The sequence below is a fragment of the Triticum dicoccoides genome, chromosome 3B (genome assembly GCF_002162155.2).
Source record: "Triticum dicoccoides isolate Atlit2015 ecotype Zavitan chromosome 3B, WEW_v2.0, whole genome shotgun sequence".
Taxonomy (NCBI): domain Eukaryota; kingdom Viridiplantae; phylum Streptophyta; class Magnoliopsida; order Poales; family Poaceae; genus Triticum; species Triticum dicoccoides.
Window position 1 is genome coordinate 598,529,862 of NC_041385.1, and position 21,556 is coordinate 598,551,417.

Genomic DNA, 21,556 nt, shown 5'->3' on the forward strand with positions numbered 1-21,556 from the left:
TGATTATGTGGCTGTGTGGACGCCTCGATTTTCGGGAGGCCAATTAAAATAAAGATCTGTTGATATGTTCTAGGCTTTGTGCGAAGTTAATGCGCAATGATGTCATGGCGAGTTAACACGATTTTGCGATGTGACGTCATGGCGGTTTACAATGAATTGGTAAGGAATTAATAATGGAAGATTCTAGTAAGTCAAGTGATGAAGATTGATGTGAACAAGTTCAAATCAACCTGGGGCCTAATGTTGGGGATATAACTCCTAGATATGACCTGCCTAGGAGGGGCCGGGTCATGCCATTGGCAACTTAAGCATGAAGATGGTGGATCATGGATCAAGATGATTGAAGGCCCAAGACCTGGAGACAATTTGAGGCCCACGGGTGTGAGACGCCATATGTTTAACTTGTTCTGTAAGGCAAGCTTAGTTAGAAACCGAGCCGGTCATGTTTGTGTGAGCCGGCGAAGACTTTGTAAGTCATCAGGCATCAACCTGTATATAAAGGGGTGACCTGGCGACGGGTTAACTCAAGAAACAATTGATCGAGTACTAGGTCAAGCGTATTCGCTCCCTGGTAATCGAAACCCAAGCAATACAACTGAAAGCAGCAGTAGGCTTTTACCTCATTGAGAGGGGCCGAACCTAGGTAAACTCTATGTCCTTTGTCCCGTTCAACCCCTTTAAGCTAACCTAGTTGTGATGGCTCCACACCTAAGTCCTTTTGCTAGGACATCTGCCGTGTTAAATCTACGACACCATCTTAGCTTTCGGCCTACTGAGGGCCCATAAATTTTTGGGCTCCTTTGCGGCCCTCGATTACTTCCGGTCCGTTACTGGCATGTTCTCCTAATAGGCCAAATTCAGACTGTGGTTAGAATCGGCCCATTTGTGGCATGTTAACCCATTGCATTGTTTCCAACCTGTCATGTATTTGCGCCCATTAACGACATGGTATGCCTGTTATAGAATTAAGCCTTTGATGTCTTCCGGCAAGGCTTGTTTCCTTTGAGCCAATTCTTTTTCTATTTTTTTGGCAGCAAGCAGCAAAATTGGCCTTAAGTTTTTTTTCTCAATTTCAGCCCACTCCGGATATGATTGCCCCCCAATGCTTTTAGATTCTTTCGACAATGACACACGGGTGCTCCCAAAACTTTGCAATTGTGTAGGGGGTGTACAATATGATGATGTACTAGGTGAAGGCATATGCATTGTTGTAGAACCATATTTTTGCTCGCCAATTCTTTCAATTGGCAAAGATTTATCTTCTTGCAAAACTCTAACTCTTATTGCATTATAATCAGGAACTGCCCCCTTTTCATCTTGTTCAAGGCAAAGAGCACTAATCCTCTTATTTTGGCTAAACTCTTCAATGCAGCCACCACTACCTCCTCTTCTACAATATTTGGCGGAACCGCTCCTGTAATTTTACATTTATTCGGCTATGACCAGGAAGGTGTGAAGCCGAATTATGAACATCTATAATTGTGTATGGTGCTGAAAAATTACTGACATGAGGTGTAGCATATGACGGTTGAGAGTAACTGGCCAAATAGCTAGTAGTAGCATGGCCAATTCTCCCATCCATCGGCATGGTTGAACTAGTATATTGCAAATTAGTTGCCGATGAATAAAAAGGTGAAACACTTTGTCGCATCCTATTGGAAATTCCTACATGAGGTGTTTCAACTTGATCGACCAAACTCATCATGTCGTTCATTGGCATAACAATTTGTGGGGTTGCCGATGCATGAGAGTTGGAGTACATATGGTGCATGTTACTAGTATCATAGGAAGCTGAAGCATGTAAATTACTTTGAATCGGCCTTTGCACGCAATTAGATGCATGATTGAAAAAACTAGGGCTGGCCGATAGAGTATACTCATTGAACGATCTAGTAACATCGTGAATTATTTGCATCTACAGTAGGGAATTGGGTATTCATATTACCTTTGTAGATTGCAAACCCTAGATGACGATCTCTTCGTAGCAAGAATGGGCTGGAGACCGTTCAAAGCTTCGTCCCCAGTGGAGTCACCAAAAAGTGTGGTCTCACACGAACACATCACCGTGTACCCTCGACGCCAGGGGCTGATGCACCGCAGCTCACGTCGAAGGAGACCCAGCTGGATGCGCGATACATAAGCAATCCGGCAGTGAAAGCGCAAGTTTACTCCCAGAGGGGGGTGAATGGGAGATTTTTAGAAATTCTTCAAACTCTGGAGAATTTGATGAAGCTCAGAGTGAAGAAATAGAAACACAAGGGAAACTAAGTCATCACAAAATCAGAGTGTGTGCAACCAGGATACCAAAGAGTGAAGAACATGCAACTTCATTTCAAATTCGCCAGAGCACAGATCACAAATTCTTCAGCAGCGGAATAAAGTGAGAGAGGGTTGAGGAATTTGAAACCAGGTTGGCTCGGTGAAGACAATGGTATTTGGTAGACCAATTCCAGTTGCTGCATTAATTGGACGTCTGTTTGAGGCGGCTGAGTCGCAACCCATAGGACACATAGTCCTCACCATATTCCTCTTGAGCAAAGGTCACTTAGTCCTCGCCCAATCACTCGTGGTAAGTATTCAAGGTAGACTTCCAAAACCTTCATAGACTTGTTCACTGGCACACCACAACGACTCTTGGTGTACTCAGAACTTGACGCCTAACCGTCTAGAAGAATGATAGTCTTCAAAGGTAACATGTGTCTAATCACACATATCAATCTCTTCAATGATGCTCAATCACTTTGGCTTTGGGTTTTCCCTCACTTAGGATTCTCTCAAAGTCGTCAAAGGGTTGGCTGCTCTCCTATGACAAGTGTAGTTTCTCTCGGAGCAGCCAACCATCAAGTGGTTGTGCGGGGGGCTATTTATTGCCAGGGGCAACCCGACATGAAATGTCATAAATGCCCTCCTCTCATTCGACCTTGTCAAGATAAGGATCCACCCGACACCTGGCACGCGACCCATCAACGGTCAAAATTTGAACGCTCAAATTCTTCGAGGCACTCAATTTCCTCACTTTTAGGCAGAACGCACTAGCAAACTCCTAACTCCTCAGCATGACCAAATTCGTCAGCGGCCAGATGAACTGCGTCACTGTCGCTGTCAACTGCGTCAACTGTACATGAGATTTCCAAAGGCTTCACTTGAAGCGGCTTATGCGTAGGTTTGAATAGGTATGAGCATCACTTTGGAAATGTGAAATATGATTCACCTAGACCACCTTTGACAGTATGATTTTTCCTATGACTCAAAGAAGAAGAAAAGAAACTATGAAACAAAGTCTTCACACTTCAATTTCTTCAAAGGTCGTACCAATTTCATCATCAATTTCTTCACTTGAAGGAATACATTTTTAGGGGGTCGTCTTCCATGTGTTAAACCAAATCTTCTGGGACTCTCTATCATGTGTACACTCACAAACTCATTAGTTCTTCAACCTATTTGTCATTGATACTCCAAAACCACTAAGGGGCACTTGATGCACTTACAATCTCCCCCTTTTTGGTGATTGATGACAAATTGGTTAGGTTTCAACGGGAGTATAAATAATTGAAGTGTAAGTATAGATTTTGAAGAAATTGGTTATAAGATATTGAGGAGCTCCCCCTCAAGATGTGCATATGAGGAATTTGCTTTGGATTGCAAATGCACATGGCAGGTTGAATTTGTGGAGGTTTCCCCCTATATCTTGGAAACCAATCATGCATGATCATAAGATATTTGAAGAATATGAATGCATGATGAAAATTGGCGTCTAACGAAATTGTGCATGCATGAGCGGATATATTTAAGATTGGAGCATGCGTGTCAAATGAAGCATAAGAGTCAGACAACCAATAGTTATTAAGTTACAACTCATCATAGAGCAAAACAGAAAAGTCCAAGAGTTGCAACTTAAGAAAAAACAGCCCATATATCGACCCGCTTAAAGACTAACTCAAACTTCTCCCCCTTTGTCATCAAATGACCAAAAGGTGAGGAATTTGAGAACTAGCACCCCTGAAGAAAATCATCAAGGGGAGGACAAGGGAGCGCCATCCTTGTTGGGGTCGCGCGGTGCAGAGGGACCAGCAACAGTGTCTTCAACAGCTTCATTTCATCAGTGGGGCGTGATGAAAACTCGAAGCTTGGCATCAGCGAAAGAACTTTGGTATTCTTGAATTTCTTCCTTGGCGGATCAGCCCGGTCAAAATTCATCAGCAACAAGTTCTTCCTCTATTTTAAGATGTGAAAGAATGGCCCAACTGCGATCAAATATCCCATGAAGATAATATCTGTTCTTTCGAGCAATGTTATGCGTCACAGTCATATTGGCTTGAATAGTAGCAAATTAACGCTTAACCCATCTGTGATGTCTGTCCAGTTTTTGATGAATACTTATGAGCAACTTAGGATCAGTCATGACCCATGGCGCTTCTGGTGAATAAGATGGTTTGGAAGCTTTTGCAGTCATATCCTGGCTGGCAGATTCATCAGCTATGGAGCTCGAAATAGGTTGACAAAATTTTCCATCAAAGGGGACGAATTCCTTCATGAATAACTTCTTTGCCTTTGCAAGGTACAAAGGACAACGTGCTTTGAAGAACTTCGACATCAGGAAAATTGCTCATGTGATTCTGACGATCAGCCTGGTAGTGAATTGAAGACCGAGATCTGATGAATCTCATAATCCATGGTGCATACTACTTCAAGTCAAAAGGGGGCTGAGAAACAGTGACCAAAGTCCTCAAGAAGAAATCATGAATGTTGATGGGAGTGCCATGTATGATGTGGAACAGCAAATTCTTCATGAATCCCACAACTTCTTCAGTGTCTGAATTGTGGCCTTTGATTGGACTGTGGGTCTTTGCCAGAATATGATAGAGATGCACATATAGCAAATCCTTCACTAGGAAGGTTGTCCTTGGAGCATTGTCATCAGCCATTGGCTTCATCAGTACTTGCATCAGATGGTTGGGAAGCTCAGGTTCTTCATAGATTTTCTTTGCTCCTTCTTGGGTGGATCCACTAGAAGAGAACAAAGCAATTCATCAATAGGTGCTTTGTAGTGAGTGTCTTCACTCATCCAGTCCAGAGCCCAAATTGCAGTGTCGTCAACATTCCTAGATAAGTGCACATTTGCATAGAATTGAAGAATGAGTTCTTCATTCCAGTCACAGACGTCAGCACAGAAGCTTAGCAATCCAGCATCATGTAGCACAGCCAAAACTAGCCGAAAGCATGGTATTGACTCCATATCTATGTGAGGAATATGGCGATGTGGGAATACTTTCTTCTTATCAAACAATATTGAAGCATAGAAGTTCATCTGCGTCCTTGTCCAGAATCTCAAGCGCCTTAGCTTGGCAGAGTCATAAGGTGACTCACCAACGAAGAAATTCTTCCCTTTGAAGAATCTGGCATTGTCAAATACAGGCCGCTTGAGGCTTTTGCCAATCTTGGGCATCACTAGGAAAGTTTGAAGATTTAGCTTTTTCCTTCTGACATCAAGTATTGGTCGTGGAGACCTAGTTGAGTCATTTGGACTGGTGATAGCAAGAGCACGAGCAACTTCTTTAGCCGTAGCAGTTGGAACAGTGTCAGTATCTTCCGAGGGAATTGAATCAACACATGGAGGAGATCCATTGATGACATAAACATCAGGGTCATCATGAGCATTTTCATCAGCTGGTGTAGTTGGAACTTCTTCAAGAATACTGTGGAGCGATGGTTGTTGTTCTTCAGAGACGGTTTGAATTTCTTAAGTGCGCTGAGGCGACTGAGGCTCTCTTGTGAGGGGAGTGGTGAGGGGCGAATTTGGGTGAGCTGCTTCCCAATATTAGTCATGGAGTGTAGGAGTTGTTTCACCATCAATATCCACTTCCTCATCATTTTCTTCAATCAGCGGTGTATGTTGAGGGGTTTGTACAGTCTGTTGAGGCGCAGAAACATCAGTGTCAGCCTCAATTTCTTCATTCATTTGCTCTGTGGTACCAACAGAATGGGTATCTTCTTCATCACCATTAGCCTGAGGGATTTCATAATGCACCCCATATGGAACCATTTGAAGATTCTGAAGATTACAAGCAGGGGGCACTGATGAAATTGGGGTTGCATCAATTGGAGTGACAATTGAAGACAATGTTGTCGTCTTCAATTTCTTCAAAGTTTTAGGCAGAGGTGGTGCAGATCCTTTGTCTTCTTAGCTTCTTGCTCAACAGCTTTGGTCTTGTTTGCTTCTGGTGCAGAAGGAAGGGTGATAAGCTTCAAAGATGAAGTCGTTGTTGGAGCGGCTGCTGAGGAACTGGTTGGAGCAGTTTCATTAGGCGTGACTGATGCAGTCACCCTGGTAATTTCTTCAGATGCAACATTATCAGTTGCCCTTTCAGTTTCTTCAGGCATAGCTTCTTCAGTTGCCCTGGTAGTCTCATCAGTAGTCAATGGTGTAGTCTCACTCGCCTGTGTGGTTGGAGGAGGTGCTGAGGAACTTGAAGGTGATGTTGTGCCAAACTTGGCAGCTTCATGCTTGTTGTGGTCTTCAACCACCTTGGTTGATGCAGTAATAAATCGTTCTTTGACGCCACAACAGTGATTAGCATGCCTTTCATATTCCTTAGGCAGTTGATGAATTTCATATTGCAATAGCACAAGCTGTGGAGGAGATATATATAGCATGTTCTTCCTTAACTCCTTTTCCCTTTGCACTTTCTGCTTGTGCACCAATTTAGATTGAGCAATCTTGTATTTATCATTCAAGATGAATGAAGAAATCATGTGGCCTAGACCGGGAGGTAGATTCAAATCATCAAGAGGAGTGTCTGGGTTTGTGCACCAGATATCAATGAAATCTAGCAATTTCTTCGGGTCCAGCAACATTAGAACAAAAGAGTTCTTGGCAATTGCAGCCTAATCATGTTTTCTTTTGAGGAACTCAGCAAGTTCATCTTCATCTGCTAGCCCATGTTCATCAACCTGAGGCACAACAACTTTGCTCTTGGGACTTGGTCTGGTTCCTCGGCCAGAAGTAGCCTTTTGCTTCAGCCTAGGCGATGAATAAATTGGTTGCCCCCTAGCTGAGGCATTTGATGCAGCAATTGTGGCTGTTTGAAAGCCCTCGGTGCGCTGGCATGAGGTGAGCACAACCAGTGTTGAAGCTTGAGCTGCTGCCCTTGAGGAACTTGAAGCAGGAGGAGGCACTAAAGTTTTTGAAAATTTTGGTGCTTAAGACTTTGCAGTTTGAGATTAGCCCACTGAGGGCATTGGAACAGTTGGCTTTGGCTTATGTGTAGGCTTCTTTTGCATAGATTTGTTCGGAGCACTAGAACTACCACTCGCACTTGCTTCAGCTGAAGCATTTGAGGCACGGTTGAATTCTTCAACCGCCTTCTTTGCTTGTTTGGCTAACTTTGCTTGGCACTTAACCCATTCCTCAGGAAACTCTTCACCTCTTCTGATACTTGAGGGATCAACCACCTGACCAGGAGCAAGCAGTGGTATTTCGCAAGGAGGCTTGACTGTGAATTCCTTCATGTATTTGGGAGTGACGTAATTGTAAGCTCTCCATTCATAAATCCAGTGTCTCTTGATTTTCAGCTTGCGAGTTTTGCGTTGCTTATCAATTTTTGGTCCATGGATACTATCACCAGGCATGTTGTACCCTTTTTCATCAGGAATCTCAAATGTAGTATGTTCTTCCTTTCTCTTGCCACCTTTCTGTGGTTTCTTTCCTTCAACCCTTTTCTTCAACTGAGGGTTTTGAACCTGTGAGGACTCTAGTGAAGTTGGAAGTATTTCCTCAAGTTGTACTGCAAATGAATTAAGTTGATGAGAACCAAGAGATTCGTCTGTAGACATTATACCTGTGAACAAAGTATAGTTGCGAGGAAAAGGTAAGAGTCACATGCGTTCTCAGAGATTTTCAAAAATAAACCAGTTGAGGAAATTAACCCTTATCGTCTTGAAGAATTTCATCAATTGTTCTTGACTAAGGTTCTAGAGTTGTACAGATTGAAGCAATTCGTACAGTTGAGAAATCTTCTATTAAGCATGTCAATGATGAAATACACAAGACTAGCCAGATGGAAGTGCTGAAGAAATGAAAGAGTGGTAAAAATGACACTTGAAGATTTTTGAGTTGAGTGAAGACCAAAGAGGGGCAGTAAATGAGCATTTAATTTACCCCAAAGGTGAACTCGATGAACTAGATGACAAGGCGAAGGAAATAATCAGCTCAGATCTTCCGTGCCCTAACTTGGCGATGATAGACATCTACAGCAGCGGCGGAGGTGAATAAATCCGCGTCTAGCATGAGTACATTGACGAAGAGGTCAAGGCAGTGAAGCTCTTCTTGTCCGATGGCGATGACATCCAGTGGCGGCGCTAGGGTTTGAGGACTGAGAGCGAAGGGATGAAGTGAACTGTCATTGACAGGGTCAAGGCTATTTATACCCGCATTGAAAATTGAGGCGTCCGAAATTTTTGGACAGATAAGCCCCTGACCATTCACATCTCGGTAACACATGTCACGCATGCATTTTCACACTTATCCATGTGTGTGAAGCACGGGATGAGTTACTGTGGCAACCGCTAGAAAAAACTTTGAGAAATTTTAAAGTGTGTTCGCAATTTCTTCAAGTGTCAAGGACACAGTGAAGACTTTGGACAGTGTCAAGTAGAACGCACATGAAGAATTTGTGAACATAGTGGGTTGATCTTAGCATAGAGGGAGAGGTGGTGGCGTTACCCACTGTATAAGAACATTGATGACTTCAGACACCGCATACAATTGTCGTAGGGTTATGAGAGTCAAGTTCTTCATTAATTTGTTCACACTTAGAGGGTTAGTATTCATTGATTGAAGAAAAATGTTACTTCGTGTGTTGTGCATCAAAGTCATCAAAAATGCATAAGCGTTAGGATGTGTGTCCACTTCAGAGGGCATTCGAATATTCTAGGATGTTTAGCTCACACCACAACTTGCAGAACCTCTTTTCATCCAAGGGCTTAGTGAAGATATCAACAAGCTGGTCTTCGGTCTTCACATGGTCAATGACAATGTCTCCCTTCAGCACATGATCACGAAGAAAATGATGATGAATCTGAATATGCTTCGTCTTGCAATGTTGCACTGGGTTGTGGGCGATCTTGATAGCACTCTCGTTATCGCATAAGAGAGGGACTTTCTTCATGTTGACACCATAGTCCTTGAGGGTTTGCTTCATCCATAGAAATTGTGAGAAGCAGGCACCAGCGGCAATGTATTTAGCCCCAGCTGTGGATAGTACCATGCTAGTATGCTTCTTTGAGGACCAACATACAAGAGATTGTCAGAGGAAGTGGCATATGCTTGATGTAGACTTGCGACTCACACGATCTCTAGCGTAATCAGAATAAGAAAATACATCTAGATCAAAAGATGAGCTCTTGGGATACCATAATCCAAGCGTTGGTGTGTGAGCTAAATATTGAAGAATTCGTTTCACAGACTGGTGGTGTGATTCCATCGGTGTCTCTTGAAATCGGCACACATGCAAACACTAAGCATAATGTCTGGCCTAGATGCACATAGGTAAAGAAGCAAACCAATCATGGAGCAATATACCTTCTGATTGAAATCTTTACCATTTTCGTCAGTGCTGAGTTGACCATTAGTTGGCATTGGAATTTTGAGGCCTTTGCAGTCTTGCATGCCGAATTTCTTCAGGCAGCCTTTGAGGTATTTCTCTTGAGAAATGAAGATGCCATTAGGTTGTTGACAAATTTGAAGACTAAGGAAGAATGTCAATTCTCCCATCATAGACATCTGATATTCTTCACTCATCATGTATGCAAATTCGTCACTGAAATTCTTGTTAGTGCAACCAAAGATAATATCATCAACATATATTTGGCATATGAACAGTTCACCATCATAAGACTTAGTGAAAAGAGTAGGATCAAGTGAATCGAGTTTGAAACCTTTTTCTTCAAGAATTCCTTTAGTGTATCGTACCAAGCCTGTGGGGCTTGCTTGAGGCCATAGAGAGCCTTGTTGAGTCTGAAGACTTTGTCCGGATGCTTTGGATCCTCAAAACCTGGTGGTTGAGCAACATATACTTCTTCCTCAAGCTTACCATTGAGGAATGCACTTTTCACATCCATTTAATATAAGAGAATATTGTGATGGTTAGCATATGCAAGCAATATACGAATAGCTTCAAGCCTAGCAAGAGGTGCAAATGTTTCACCGAAATCAATACCCTCAACCTGTGTGTCGTAGCCTTGTGCTCCAAGATGGCCCTTATTTCTTACCACTTGGCCATTTTCATCTTGTTTGTTGTGGTAGATCCACTAGTGCCGATGCTATTGTGCTTGCATAGATTAGGTCGATTCACAAGCTCCCACACATTGTTGAGCTCGAATTGTTGCAATTCTTCTTCCATGGCTTGAATCCACTCAGGCTCCAGAAATGCTTCATCAACTTTGGTGGGCTCTATGATAGAGAAAAAAACTTAATGCCCACAAAAGTTAGCAAGATGTGAAGCCCTTGAGTGTGTAAGGTGACCGGGTGCATTGATATTGTCGAGGATCTACTCAATCTGCACTTCATTGGCCACTCGAGGATGAGCTGGACGAGGGCCTTGTTGTTGAGCATTTTCCTCAGAGTCAATTTCTTCTGGAGCTTCAGTTTCCTCACGCTGAGGAATGATCACTTCTTCTTCAGCTATTTCTTCATTGGGCACTATTTCACCAGTGCCCATCATCTTGATAGATTCCCCAGGAGGCATTTCATCTACCACAGGAGGCAGGTGCTCTCCTTGCGAGCTGTTAGCTTCATCGAACCCCATGTCCACAGTTTCAACAACGTTGTTGTGGTAGGTGTTAAAGACTTTGTAGGCGTGCGAGTCCTTTCCGTAACCAAGCATAAAACCCTCATGTGCTTTCGATGCAAATTTTGAACTGTGATGTGGATCTCTAATCCAGCATTTAGCACCGAAGACTTTGAAATAACTTACATTGGACTTTTGTCAGTGAGGAGCTCATATGAAGTTTTCTTAAGGAATTTGTGAAGATATACCCGATTGATGATGTGACATGCAGTATCAATTGCTTCAGGCCACCAGTGAGGAGTCTTATATTCATCAAGCATAGTGTGGGCCATCTCAATGAGTGTCCTATTCTTGCGCTTGGCGAATCTGTTCCGTTGAGGAGTATAGGGAGCAGATAGCTCATGAGTGATTCCAAGTTCGTCAAGATAGTCATCAAGGCATGTGTTCTTGAACTCGGTGTCGTTGTCACTTCTGATATCCTTGATCTTGATGCCATAATTTGTCATGGCACGATTAGCGAATCATCTAAAGATGCCCTGTACTTCAGTCTTGATGGTAATGATATGCACCCAGGTATAACGAGAATAATCATCAACAATGACGAATCCATAGAGTGATGTTGTATTGGTTAGTGTAGCATAATGAGTGGGACCAAAGAGATCCATATAAAGTAATTCAAAGGGACGAGGGTGGTCATGATAGTCTTTGTTGAGTGCTTGGATCTGGTCATCTTTCCAACCTCACAAGCACCGCAAAGGTGATCTTTGATGAATTTGATGCCCTCGACGCCAATGATATGCTTCTTCTTGATGAGTATACTCAAATTCCTCATGTCAGTATGTCCAAGTCATCGATGTCATAGCCATCACTCTGAAGCTTTTGCGAGTAGACACGTGGCTGGTTGATAATATACAAATCAACTCTCCTAAAGCCTTCGAAGACTTTGGGCTTGTCAGATTCCATTAGCACAATGCATCTATATTTTCCAAAGATGACAATCATATCAAGATCACAAAGCATTGAGACGGACATGAGGTTGTATCCTAGGGACTCGACAAGCATCACCTTTTCCATGTGTCGATCCTTTGAGATAGCAACCTTACCTAGACCCAATACCTTGATTTTTCCTTTGTCAGCGTAGGTGATATGCTTCAGATGAGACGAAGGGGGGCATTGGTGAGGAGATTCCTATCACCAGTCATGTGACTGGTGCAGCCACTGTCCATAACCCATTCAGTAGCTTTTGGAGTATCATCCTGTATAAGCATTAGTCTCACTTACAAATTCATATACTTCAGTTAAAGAATATGATGATAAATTTCGTTGGTGAATTTCATCAATACACAATTAAGCAGCATAGGGATGAGTGAAATGAAGAATTGATTTCATCATGACTAGCTTGCATCCCAACAAGCATATATGTCAGGTCTTCAACAAATTCATCAGATATTTATAGTGTTTGAAGACCTGACCTGTAGAAGAGATTAGTTCTTCTTCTTAACCACCCACATCTGAATGGGTGGCTGAGAAGCAATGTAGCGCAAAGCATTGATAGGGAACTTAGGCATTGAAGAATATGCATTTCTCTTCACAGGAGGGTCATGGTAAATGAATGAATAAGCAAAGAAATTCTTCGATGATTTGTGCACATAGTGATTTGAAGAATAAAACACACATTCATCAGATCGCTATTTTTTCCCTACACAGAAGTGTTAGTACGAGCATGAGTTGGTTTGCGTCCATTTGACGACTTTTGTCCAGGTGAAGAATTAGCCATGGAGTTGTTCCTTTTCTTCAGTGGTGTCATGATGACATTCACCTGAAGATTTTGAAGAACAGTTTTGGGCACCTAGATTTTCTTCACAGGGGAACCATTCCTGCAGTTAGTACCAACAAATCTAGCAAATACTTCACCATTCTGATTTTGAACAATTTATAGTTGGAGTCTAATTAATCATCAGAATAGTGTGGAGCATCACAATTGTAGCTAGATAGAGTGGATGGATCAACTGGAGGTCCTTTCGCAGCAACCCATGTGGTTTTGGGATACTGCTCAGGTTTCCAATAAGATCCATCAGCATTCAGCTTTCTCTCAAAAGCAATATCCTCTTTCCTAGGGTTCCTTTGAAGAATCTTCTTCTTGAGCACATCACAAAGAGTCTGATGCCCTTTGAGGCTTTTGTGCATGCCTATGACATACAATTCCTTTAGACCTGTACTTTCGTCAGTAACACTTGTGGTCTCCTTAGATGAGGGGATTGAAACCACAGGGACATTTGAAGAAATAACAACAGTTGAGGCATTTGAACATTCGGCTGAAGAATTAGCATTGTCGCGTTCTAGGCGTTTTAAGCATGGAGCAACAAATTCTCCCTAAGAAGTATTGATCTGTTTAGCGAGTAATGAATCATTCTCTTTTCAAAGATCATCATGAGATGCTCTCAGCTTCTTGAGCTCTTGCTTCCTTTGAAGAAATTCATAGGACGGCTTCTCATGAGCAGCTGAGAGGGCCACATGACGACTTTCAAGTTTGTCATATTTTGACTGTAAAGGCTCAAGGTTTTCACTCAGAATTTGAGATTGTTCCATTTCATTGTTCAACATATCGTCACTTTTGTCTAGCAATTTGTGAATCCTTTCCAAAGCAGTTTGTTGCTTTGCGACAATTCTAGCAAGTTTGGAGTAGCTAGGAGATGTGAGTTCATCAGATTCATCTTCACTTGAAGAAGATGATGAATCATTGAGTACCTTGGTGCCTTTGTCCATGAGGCACGATCCACAGGACGATGAGTCTTCATCAAAAGTCATCGTATTAAGTGACTCCTTGAACTCGAGAAACCAAGGATCCTGACAGGTGCAGTGTCCTTCATAGATGTCAGAGATCCTGTCCCATATGAGCTTTGTGTTCACCAGATGCATGATGAGCCTGAACTCCTCTCTGGATAGGCTGGAGCAAATGATATCCCTTGCCAAGGTATCTAGCCGAGTGTACTTAGGAATGCCATCAACATGTGTCATCTTACATAGATCGATAAGACCGATCTCAGTGACAGTCCACAGCTCGCTGTTCGTCGATAGGAGCCGCTTCCTCATCATGATTTTCCACATGGGATGTCATATCCATCAAAGATGAGACATGCAGCGGACACTTTCTTTATATCTGCGGTTGACACAACTAAAACTCCAGGTGGTTAAACCAAAATCACACAGAACAAGGGAGTACCTTGCTCTGATACCAATTGAAGTGCATGTTTACTCCCAGAGGAGGGGTGAATGGGAGATTTTTTAGAAATTCGTCAAACTCTGAAGAATTTGACCAAGATCGGAGTGGAGAAATAGAAACACCAGGGAAACTAAGTCATCATGAAATCAGAGTACATGCAATCAGGATACTAAAGAGTGAAGAACATGCAATCATACATTCATTCACGCATGAAGAAAATGAAAGGTAGAGAGATGAAATTCTTCAATTCAAATTCGTCAGAGCACAGATAAAAAATTCTTCAGCACGGAACAAAGTGAGAGAGGGTTGAGGAATTTGAAACCAGGTTGGGTCGGTGAAGACAATGGTATTTGGTAGACCAGTTCCAGTTGTTGCATCAACTGTACGTCTGTTTGAGGCAGCTGAGTAGCAACTCAGAGGACACACAGTCCTCACCATATTCCTCTTGAGCTAAGGTCACTTAGTCCTCGCCCAATCACTCGTGGTAAGTCTTCAAGGTAGACTTCCAAAACCTTCACAGACTTGTTCACTGGCACACCACAATAACTCTTGGTGTACTCAGAACTTGACGCCTAACTGTCTGGAAGAATGACAGTCTTCAAAGGTAACAGGCGTCGGATCACACAGATCAATCTCTTCAGTGATGCTCAATCACCTTGGCTCTGGGTTTTCCTCACTTAGGATTCTCTCAAAGTCGTCAGAGGATTGGTTGCTCTCTTATGACAAGTGTCCGTTTCTCTTGGAGCAGCCAACCAACAAGTGGTTGTGGGGGCGGCTATTTATAGTCAAGGGGCAACCCAACATGAAATGTCATAAATGACTTTCTCTCATTCGACTGTTGTCAAGATAAATTTGAACTCTCAAATTCATCGGGGCACTCAATTTCCTCACTTTTAGGCAAAACGCACTAGCGAAATCCTAACTCCTCAGCATGACCAAATTTGTCAGTGGCCAGATGAACTGCATCACTACCGCTGCCAACTGCGTCAGCTATACAGGAGATTTCCAAAGGCTTCACTCGAAGCGGCTTGTGCATAGGTTTGAATAGGTTTGAGCATCACTTTGGAAAATGTGAAATATGATTCACCTAGACCCCCTTTGATAGTACGGTTTTTCCTATGACTCAAAGAAAAAAGAAAAGAAACCATGAAAACAAAGTCTTCACACTTCAAATTCTTCACTTCAATTTCTTCAAAGGTCGTATCAATTTCATCATCAATTTCTTCACTTGAAGAAATACATTTTTAGGGGTCATCTTCCATGTGTTAAACCAAATCTTCTAGGACTCTGTCTCCTGTGTACACTCACAAACTCATCAGTTCCTCAACCTAATTGTCATCGATACTCCAAAACCACTATGAGGGCACTTGATGCACTTACCAGCGGGCGCTTTTGTAGACCCGAAACCTCACACATCCGGAGGGACCCCATCAGGGCGCACATCAGCTATGGGCTGCCCTTGGTCGACCCGGTCGCCTCTAGGGCCTCCAGGTTCGCCGCCCTGCAACAAGGAGAACGAACGAAGAACGAGGAAGAAGAAGAACAAGGGAGAAGATAAAAGTAAAGGTAAAAAGCGGTAGATGATTTGTTCGATTGTGTGTTGTTCAATCAACCGTCACCTCTCACTTAATTATGAGGCGGCTGGACTTCCCGTACAAGAAAAGCACTCCAAATCACGTCTAGATCTTTCCAAAATTAACCGAACTCAGATTTAGATAAGTCTGGGACAAAGTTCGTTTTTTAGGTCCCACTGGCCACAAACGACCTCGGATGAAGATGAGCCAAAAAGCGAATTTGACCGTTTCGACGAGACGAAAACTTACATGTTGAATTCAATTCGAGGCGGTCTGGTGGGCCAAAACACTTGTGCAATATAAACAATTCGTGGTGCTACCTATCAGACACATGTCTGATTGGGCATGCCACTTTTTGCCTCGTGGTAGCGCTACACTCGAATGGCTCTAACTTTTGCATATGACCTCAAATTGAGATGATTTTTATACTCCCTCCGTCCCAAATTACTCATCGCTGAAATGGATGTATCTAGAACTAAAATACATCTAGATACATCCATACGTGTGACAAGTAATTCAGAACGGAGGGAGTATCAAAAATTGATTGTTTTGATGAGACGAAGACAATCCGCATAGAACATTTTCTCATATGAGGTCGTCTTCGGGGCTTAATCGGCCAAACTGTACTCTGAATATAACATCTTAGTACTTTGAGCATAGTTTTGACTTTCGAGATGAAATCGAACGGTGATGGAACAAACTTCAAAGATGTTCATGTCGACTATACGGAACTTTTTCATGTAGATCACTTCTCCATTCGAGGCCATCTTAGTTAAGTTTTTGATCGTGCCAAAATATGGTGTCAACAATCCCTTTGCAGACAATCACCAATCCTTCTTCTCAATTCCCACAAGTGCATAATCATGATCCTGATTTGGTCAACCATGTCATGCATAGGCAAGTTTTTTAACTGCTTCGCCTTGTTGTTAAAACTTTCTGCCAAGTTGTTGATATGATCACACTTGATGGCAGTGTCAAATCCTGACCTATACCATAATAGAGAATGGTAGGTGTTCACCCATGGACCAAACTCAGGGCATCCTGTCACTATCTTACCAAGATGATATGAATGTGTCTGTTTAGTGTAAGATCTTGCTGCTGGCCACATGCGACCGAATTCTCCCCCTCTGGATTCTTTTATCAAATTTATCCACATATGGCCGAAGCACTCCCTCTGCTCACAATGAAGGAAAACATTCTTGACTGCATTTTCTAGCCCTTTGCATGCATCTGTGTGGACTGCCAAAGGTGACACTTGCCCTATGCATCTTTTCAACTGCATCATGAACCATGTCCATGAGACCTCTGTCTCTGACTCAAACAAGCCAATAGCAACAGTGAATATCCAGTTGTGTCCATCCAAAGCATTGCAAGCTGCCAATTGACCATTCCCTTGCTAGTTTAAATCGATGAGTCTATGCTCAAATATGGACGATACCCTGCCTTGAAGCCATAAAAAACTTAGAGAAACTGACTTTTCCATCCTCTGTTACCTCAGTATCTATCTCCACAACACTGTCACATGTTCTCCAAAATGGCGCGGCGGGAGGGGATAGGGTCGCGGGGTGGGCTTTGGCATTCAGATCTATTTGTTGTTCAATAATCACAAGTAATCAGTATCATACCTTCAAAAAAATAATCACAAGTTCCTTTTTTTCAATAATCACAAGTAATCAGTATCATACCTTCAAAAAATAATAATCAGTATCATTCTTATCTAGAAATCTCAAGTACAGATCTCCAAATTTGAAAACGAACCCCATTAGAATATACTAGAGGCCAACACGCGTTTCGCTGCCCCATCCTTCACTTGTGAAATTAACTTTTTTATATCTATAGATTATAGATTGTTGTGATCAGTTGTTTTCTTTTGATTTTATCTATGATGACTTTGTGTTTTAATTTTTTATTGGTGGTGTTTTTGTTCGTTTATCATGTTGGGTTGATGTTGGAGTTTTTTTTCCCAAAAGAGAAGAGTTTTTTTTTTAGAAAAAGATGAAGAGTTATTTGATGTGTTGTTGTGAATTCTTTGCACATTTCGTACTTGGTGTTAGCCTGGTGGTGATTGTTTGAGCCTCTTAGGAGTTCTTATTTCATGCTAAACCCATGGAATCGCTACTGTGACACTCATATGGGTCAGCACACAAAGCTCTTGCTCACTCAGCTTAGCTCCTTGCTCCTCTCGCTCGTTTAGTTTTTTTCGGTCGCCCCACTGCCAGCTCAGAAAAAATAGCCTCTTTTTTTATTTGAGAAGGTTAGTCAAATTAAATGATGTTTAAGAAACTTTAAAAATATCATTACTTCTAAAAACAATGAATTTTAGAAAACATTCATGAATTTAAAATATATTCATGATTTCAAAAATGTTCGCAATATAAAAAAAATCAAATTTTAAAAATATTCACAAACTTTAAATAACCGTGAACTTCGAAAATATCCACAAATTTAATTAATAATTTTAAAATATGTTTATGTTTCTTAAAGTAAACAAATTTTAATAAGCGCTCATGAATTAAAACGTGAAAAAAGAAGAAGAAATAAAACTAAACAACACACAGTTACGCGTGTGGCCCTAGTGACCCCACAACACCCTCGAAGCACCAGAAAGCTTCAATTCGAGGGAGCTTAGTATTTCTATTTCTATAGATTTTTTATTTCGTCAAATGAAACACCCAAGTCTGTTACAACAGTTACTAGCTTTTCAGAATCTTATTATGGATCTGAAAGGAAGAACAGCTACCAAACAGAGGAAGATAAAATGCTGACTGAAAAAAAAGGTCTAGTACTGTTAGAAAATCAGAATGAATGTACAAATAAAGTAAGAATAATTCCTTCTACATGAACAATACAAACAAGAGAATGGTTGAAATGGACAGTTTTTGAGCCAAAATATTACTCCAAGCAACATGAATAAAACTAAATAAGATCAATGACCAAACCAACCAGATACATAAAGTTCTGAATTGCATGCACACTACAAAATAAGTGACACAATTTTTTTGATATTTAGCAGACATAGAAATTAGGCTTGACTAACGGGCTACCTTGCTTGCACGGAATCAGCTAATCAGAAAAGTGTGGACTTCTGAGAGCAACACAAATTTCCATTGATTGACTTCATCAACTCCGCAACAGCTCGGATAAAGGAAGCCAGAAAAACATACTGTTTTCTTGGGAGCAGAAACCATCTATACATTAGATTTAACAACAAACTACATTTGATTTACTCTAGTTGTACTTGGACTACATAGATCTCTAACATCATAGGAAGAGACAGGACTCTTTCTAGAAGTTGGGACACAATGTAAATATGTAGTCGAGTGTGAATAAGCAATTCTTGCCTGCACCATAAATTGCATTTCAGCCTTTCAGGTAAAATTTATGTAGTGAACAGCAACTCCAATGTCAACACATGTCTGTTAATTTAAAGCTGCATAAGGGAAGATCAGTATGACAGGATCCTAAACATATACTCTGGGTGAAAGCAAGAACCGAAATATAGACTATCTTAGCATAATATAGGTGGCACACTAAAAGGTATGCTATGTTTGCTCTTTGCTATATTTTTTTGTTGAAATCCATCTATAAGAGAAAGACTGCTCTGACTTTTATAAGTATGATATTTATAGGATAATGAAGCATATCACAGAATTTCTCAGTGTTATCTAGAAGGAAACAATGACAAAACACAAGGAATAGTGCTCACCAGACTAAATACGCGACACAAGAGGTTCGATATTGCCTTCCTGGCAAAACACAGGAGGTAGCTGTCCTTCATAATGTGCAGAGCTATTTGCTGCACCGTTCAACACCACCAGAAGCATCAACGTATGAGCCAACGATAATCCCAGCATACCAGCTTTTGAAGAACACCTCTAGGATGCACTGACATTCTTTTTAACATGTTTTAGTTCATGTATGCAAATACCCACGTTTCTCTGTTTTACTCCTCCTCACACTTCTTTATCTCAAGTACATAAAATGGGAAGGCACTGAGAGCTGCTATTATAGATCAGAGAGAGAGTAACACATGTTACTGACAACAACAACAACTTATGGCTACATGAACATGCTCACAACCTCTGATTACATCCATTATTATGCGTGAACGTGTTCAGGTCCATGCTCAAGTTATAGCTGCTCTTCTATTTTGAGTTTCATGTTCTTAAGAAAGAGAAAATGTCAAGTTGGCTCCATTGCAATGCTAGACGGAAGTAATTTCACTGAAATGTCATTCCCATTCGTTCAGGTGCCTTAGGAAGCTAGCGCTTCTGTCGACCATAAAGCTCAAATTTATAGACAATCAGACAAAGCAGAATAATAAAACCATGAAGCTGGAATTTATAGACAAGCACAACCAGATCACTGCAAAATGTTTTTAGCCGAAATTTACAAAGCTGTTTTACACGATCTCAACCTACATTTGGCGACCAATCTGGACAGCTGAGGTCCGAAATCTAAAGCACCAAGCCAACCAATCTCATCATCTATGAAAGAATTGTGTGACATCCCTGGACCAAATCCTCGCAACGAAATATTCCGTTCCAGCACCACCCCCCTCAGCGCTCAAGAGCGCACCGAAATCCAACAAAGAATCTTGAAATGAGTAGTTGTACCAATTGTGGGGAGGGGGAGACGTCAATTACAGGAAGGGGGGAGGAGGCGCGCGCGTCAGAGGAAGCCGAGGAGGACGGCGGCGCCGAGCACGAAGAGCCAGACGATGTGGACGAGCAGGAGCGCCTGGCCGGAGACGGGCGCGGAGCCGGCGCCGACCTCGCAGTAGCCGCGGCGCGCCACGCGCGCGCCGGCGCAGGCGGCCTCGGGGCAGCCGCACCAGTAGGTGACGCCGTCGGCGCCGCAGACGGGGTCGGGGCGGAAGCACCGGACGGGGCAGAGCGCGACCTCGCCCCCGCCGCCGCCGGCCCCGCCGTCGAGCGCGGCGGCGTCGAGGGGCGCCGCGCAGGGCTCGGCGGCGGGGTCGGAAGCCGCTAGGGTTGGGGAGAAGAGGAGCAGCGCGAGGGCCGCGGCGAAGAGGAGGAAGCGGGCGGGCGGGGCGGAGGGCGACATGGCGGCGTCGCCGGCGTCCACCCGGCGGCGGGGGGCGGGCCGGAGGCAAGGGGCGCGGTGGGGGCGGGCCGGTGGCGAGCTTCGGGGGTCGCCGAGGCGACGCGTCTGGGCGGGGTGGGTGGGTGCCTTGCCCGCTCGCTCGGTTGGACTTAGCTGGCTCGCGTTGGCCGTTGGCGACTACCTTTTCAATTTCTTTCCTTCCAGAGAGAGCAAAGCTAACGCGAGACGCGTATACAGACGTGGGGTTGGCCGCCTGCCGGGCGCCAGCCCCTGCCTTGTCTTGTTCCTCTTTACTGCGTCCGAGAATAGAATTGCCACACGTTTCGGTCGTTTCCTAATGTTTTTGACCGCACGAATGCTTCGCCTCTAAGGACGACGCACAAATGCAAAAAGGATCTAACTAAATGTAGGGAATTAAATAAACCGCATAAAGCACAACATTAAATTGCACCCGAGTTTGTTTGGTTGTACCTGTACCTAGGAAAAACAAAAACGGAACCTTCGAAAAAGAATGGAAAAGGCTCCCCCACCCCTCAAATTAGATCAAACAGAAATTGAACAACATATATCACACCTAAAAAAAATCGCAAAAAAGCACTAAAAACAACACGACTACGTTGCCGAGCATGAGCGCTACAGAGTCAGAAGGTGACGGCACGCCATGACAATAAGCACCTGGGCTCCACGACGATGCCCCTAGGAGGGTAACGAGGCGAAGCGTCACCGTTACCGAGTCCAAAGGGACGGACATGGTTTTCAACTCGGAGCACTGACAGGGGAAGGGGAACCACAACGACGCCTTTAAGAGAATAGCGACACTGGCAGATGTCGCCACCATCGATGACAAATCGCGGAGTTTTCGCTTTGGGAACCCGCCAGTGCCACTCGAGGCACCAAAGCCACTG

At 42.9% G+C, this 21,556-nt stretch overlaps 1 protein-coding gene across 1 annotated transcript; it reads right to left on the reverse strand.

The window, feature by feature from the left end:
- Nucleotides 1-19,902: 19,902 nt before the first annotated feature.
- Nucleotides 19,903-20,702, reverse strand: LOC119281628. Its single transcript, XM_037562108.1, has one exon. It carries the CDS (start codon nt 20,649-20,651, stop codon nt 20,256-20,258), a length of 396 nt encoding a protein of 131 aa, XP_037418005.1. The 5' UTR covers nt 20,652-20,702; the 3' UTR covers nt 19,903-20,255.
- Nucleotides 20,703-21,556: the final 854 nt, after the last annotated feature.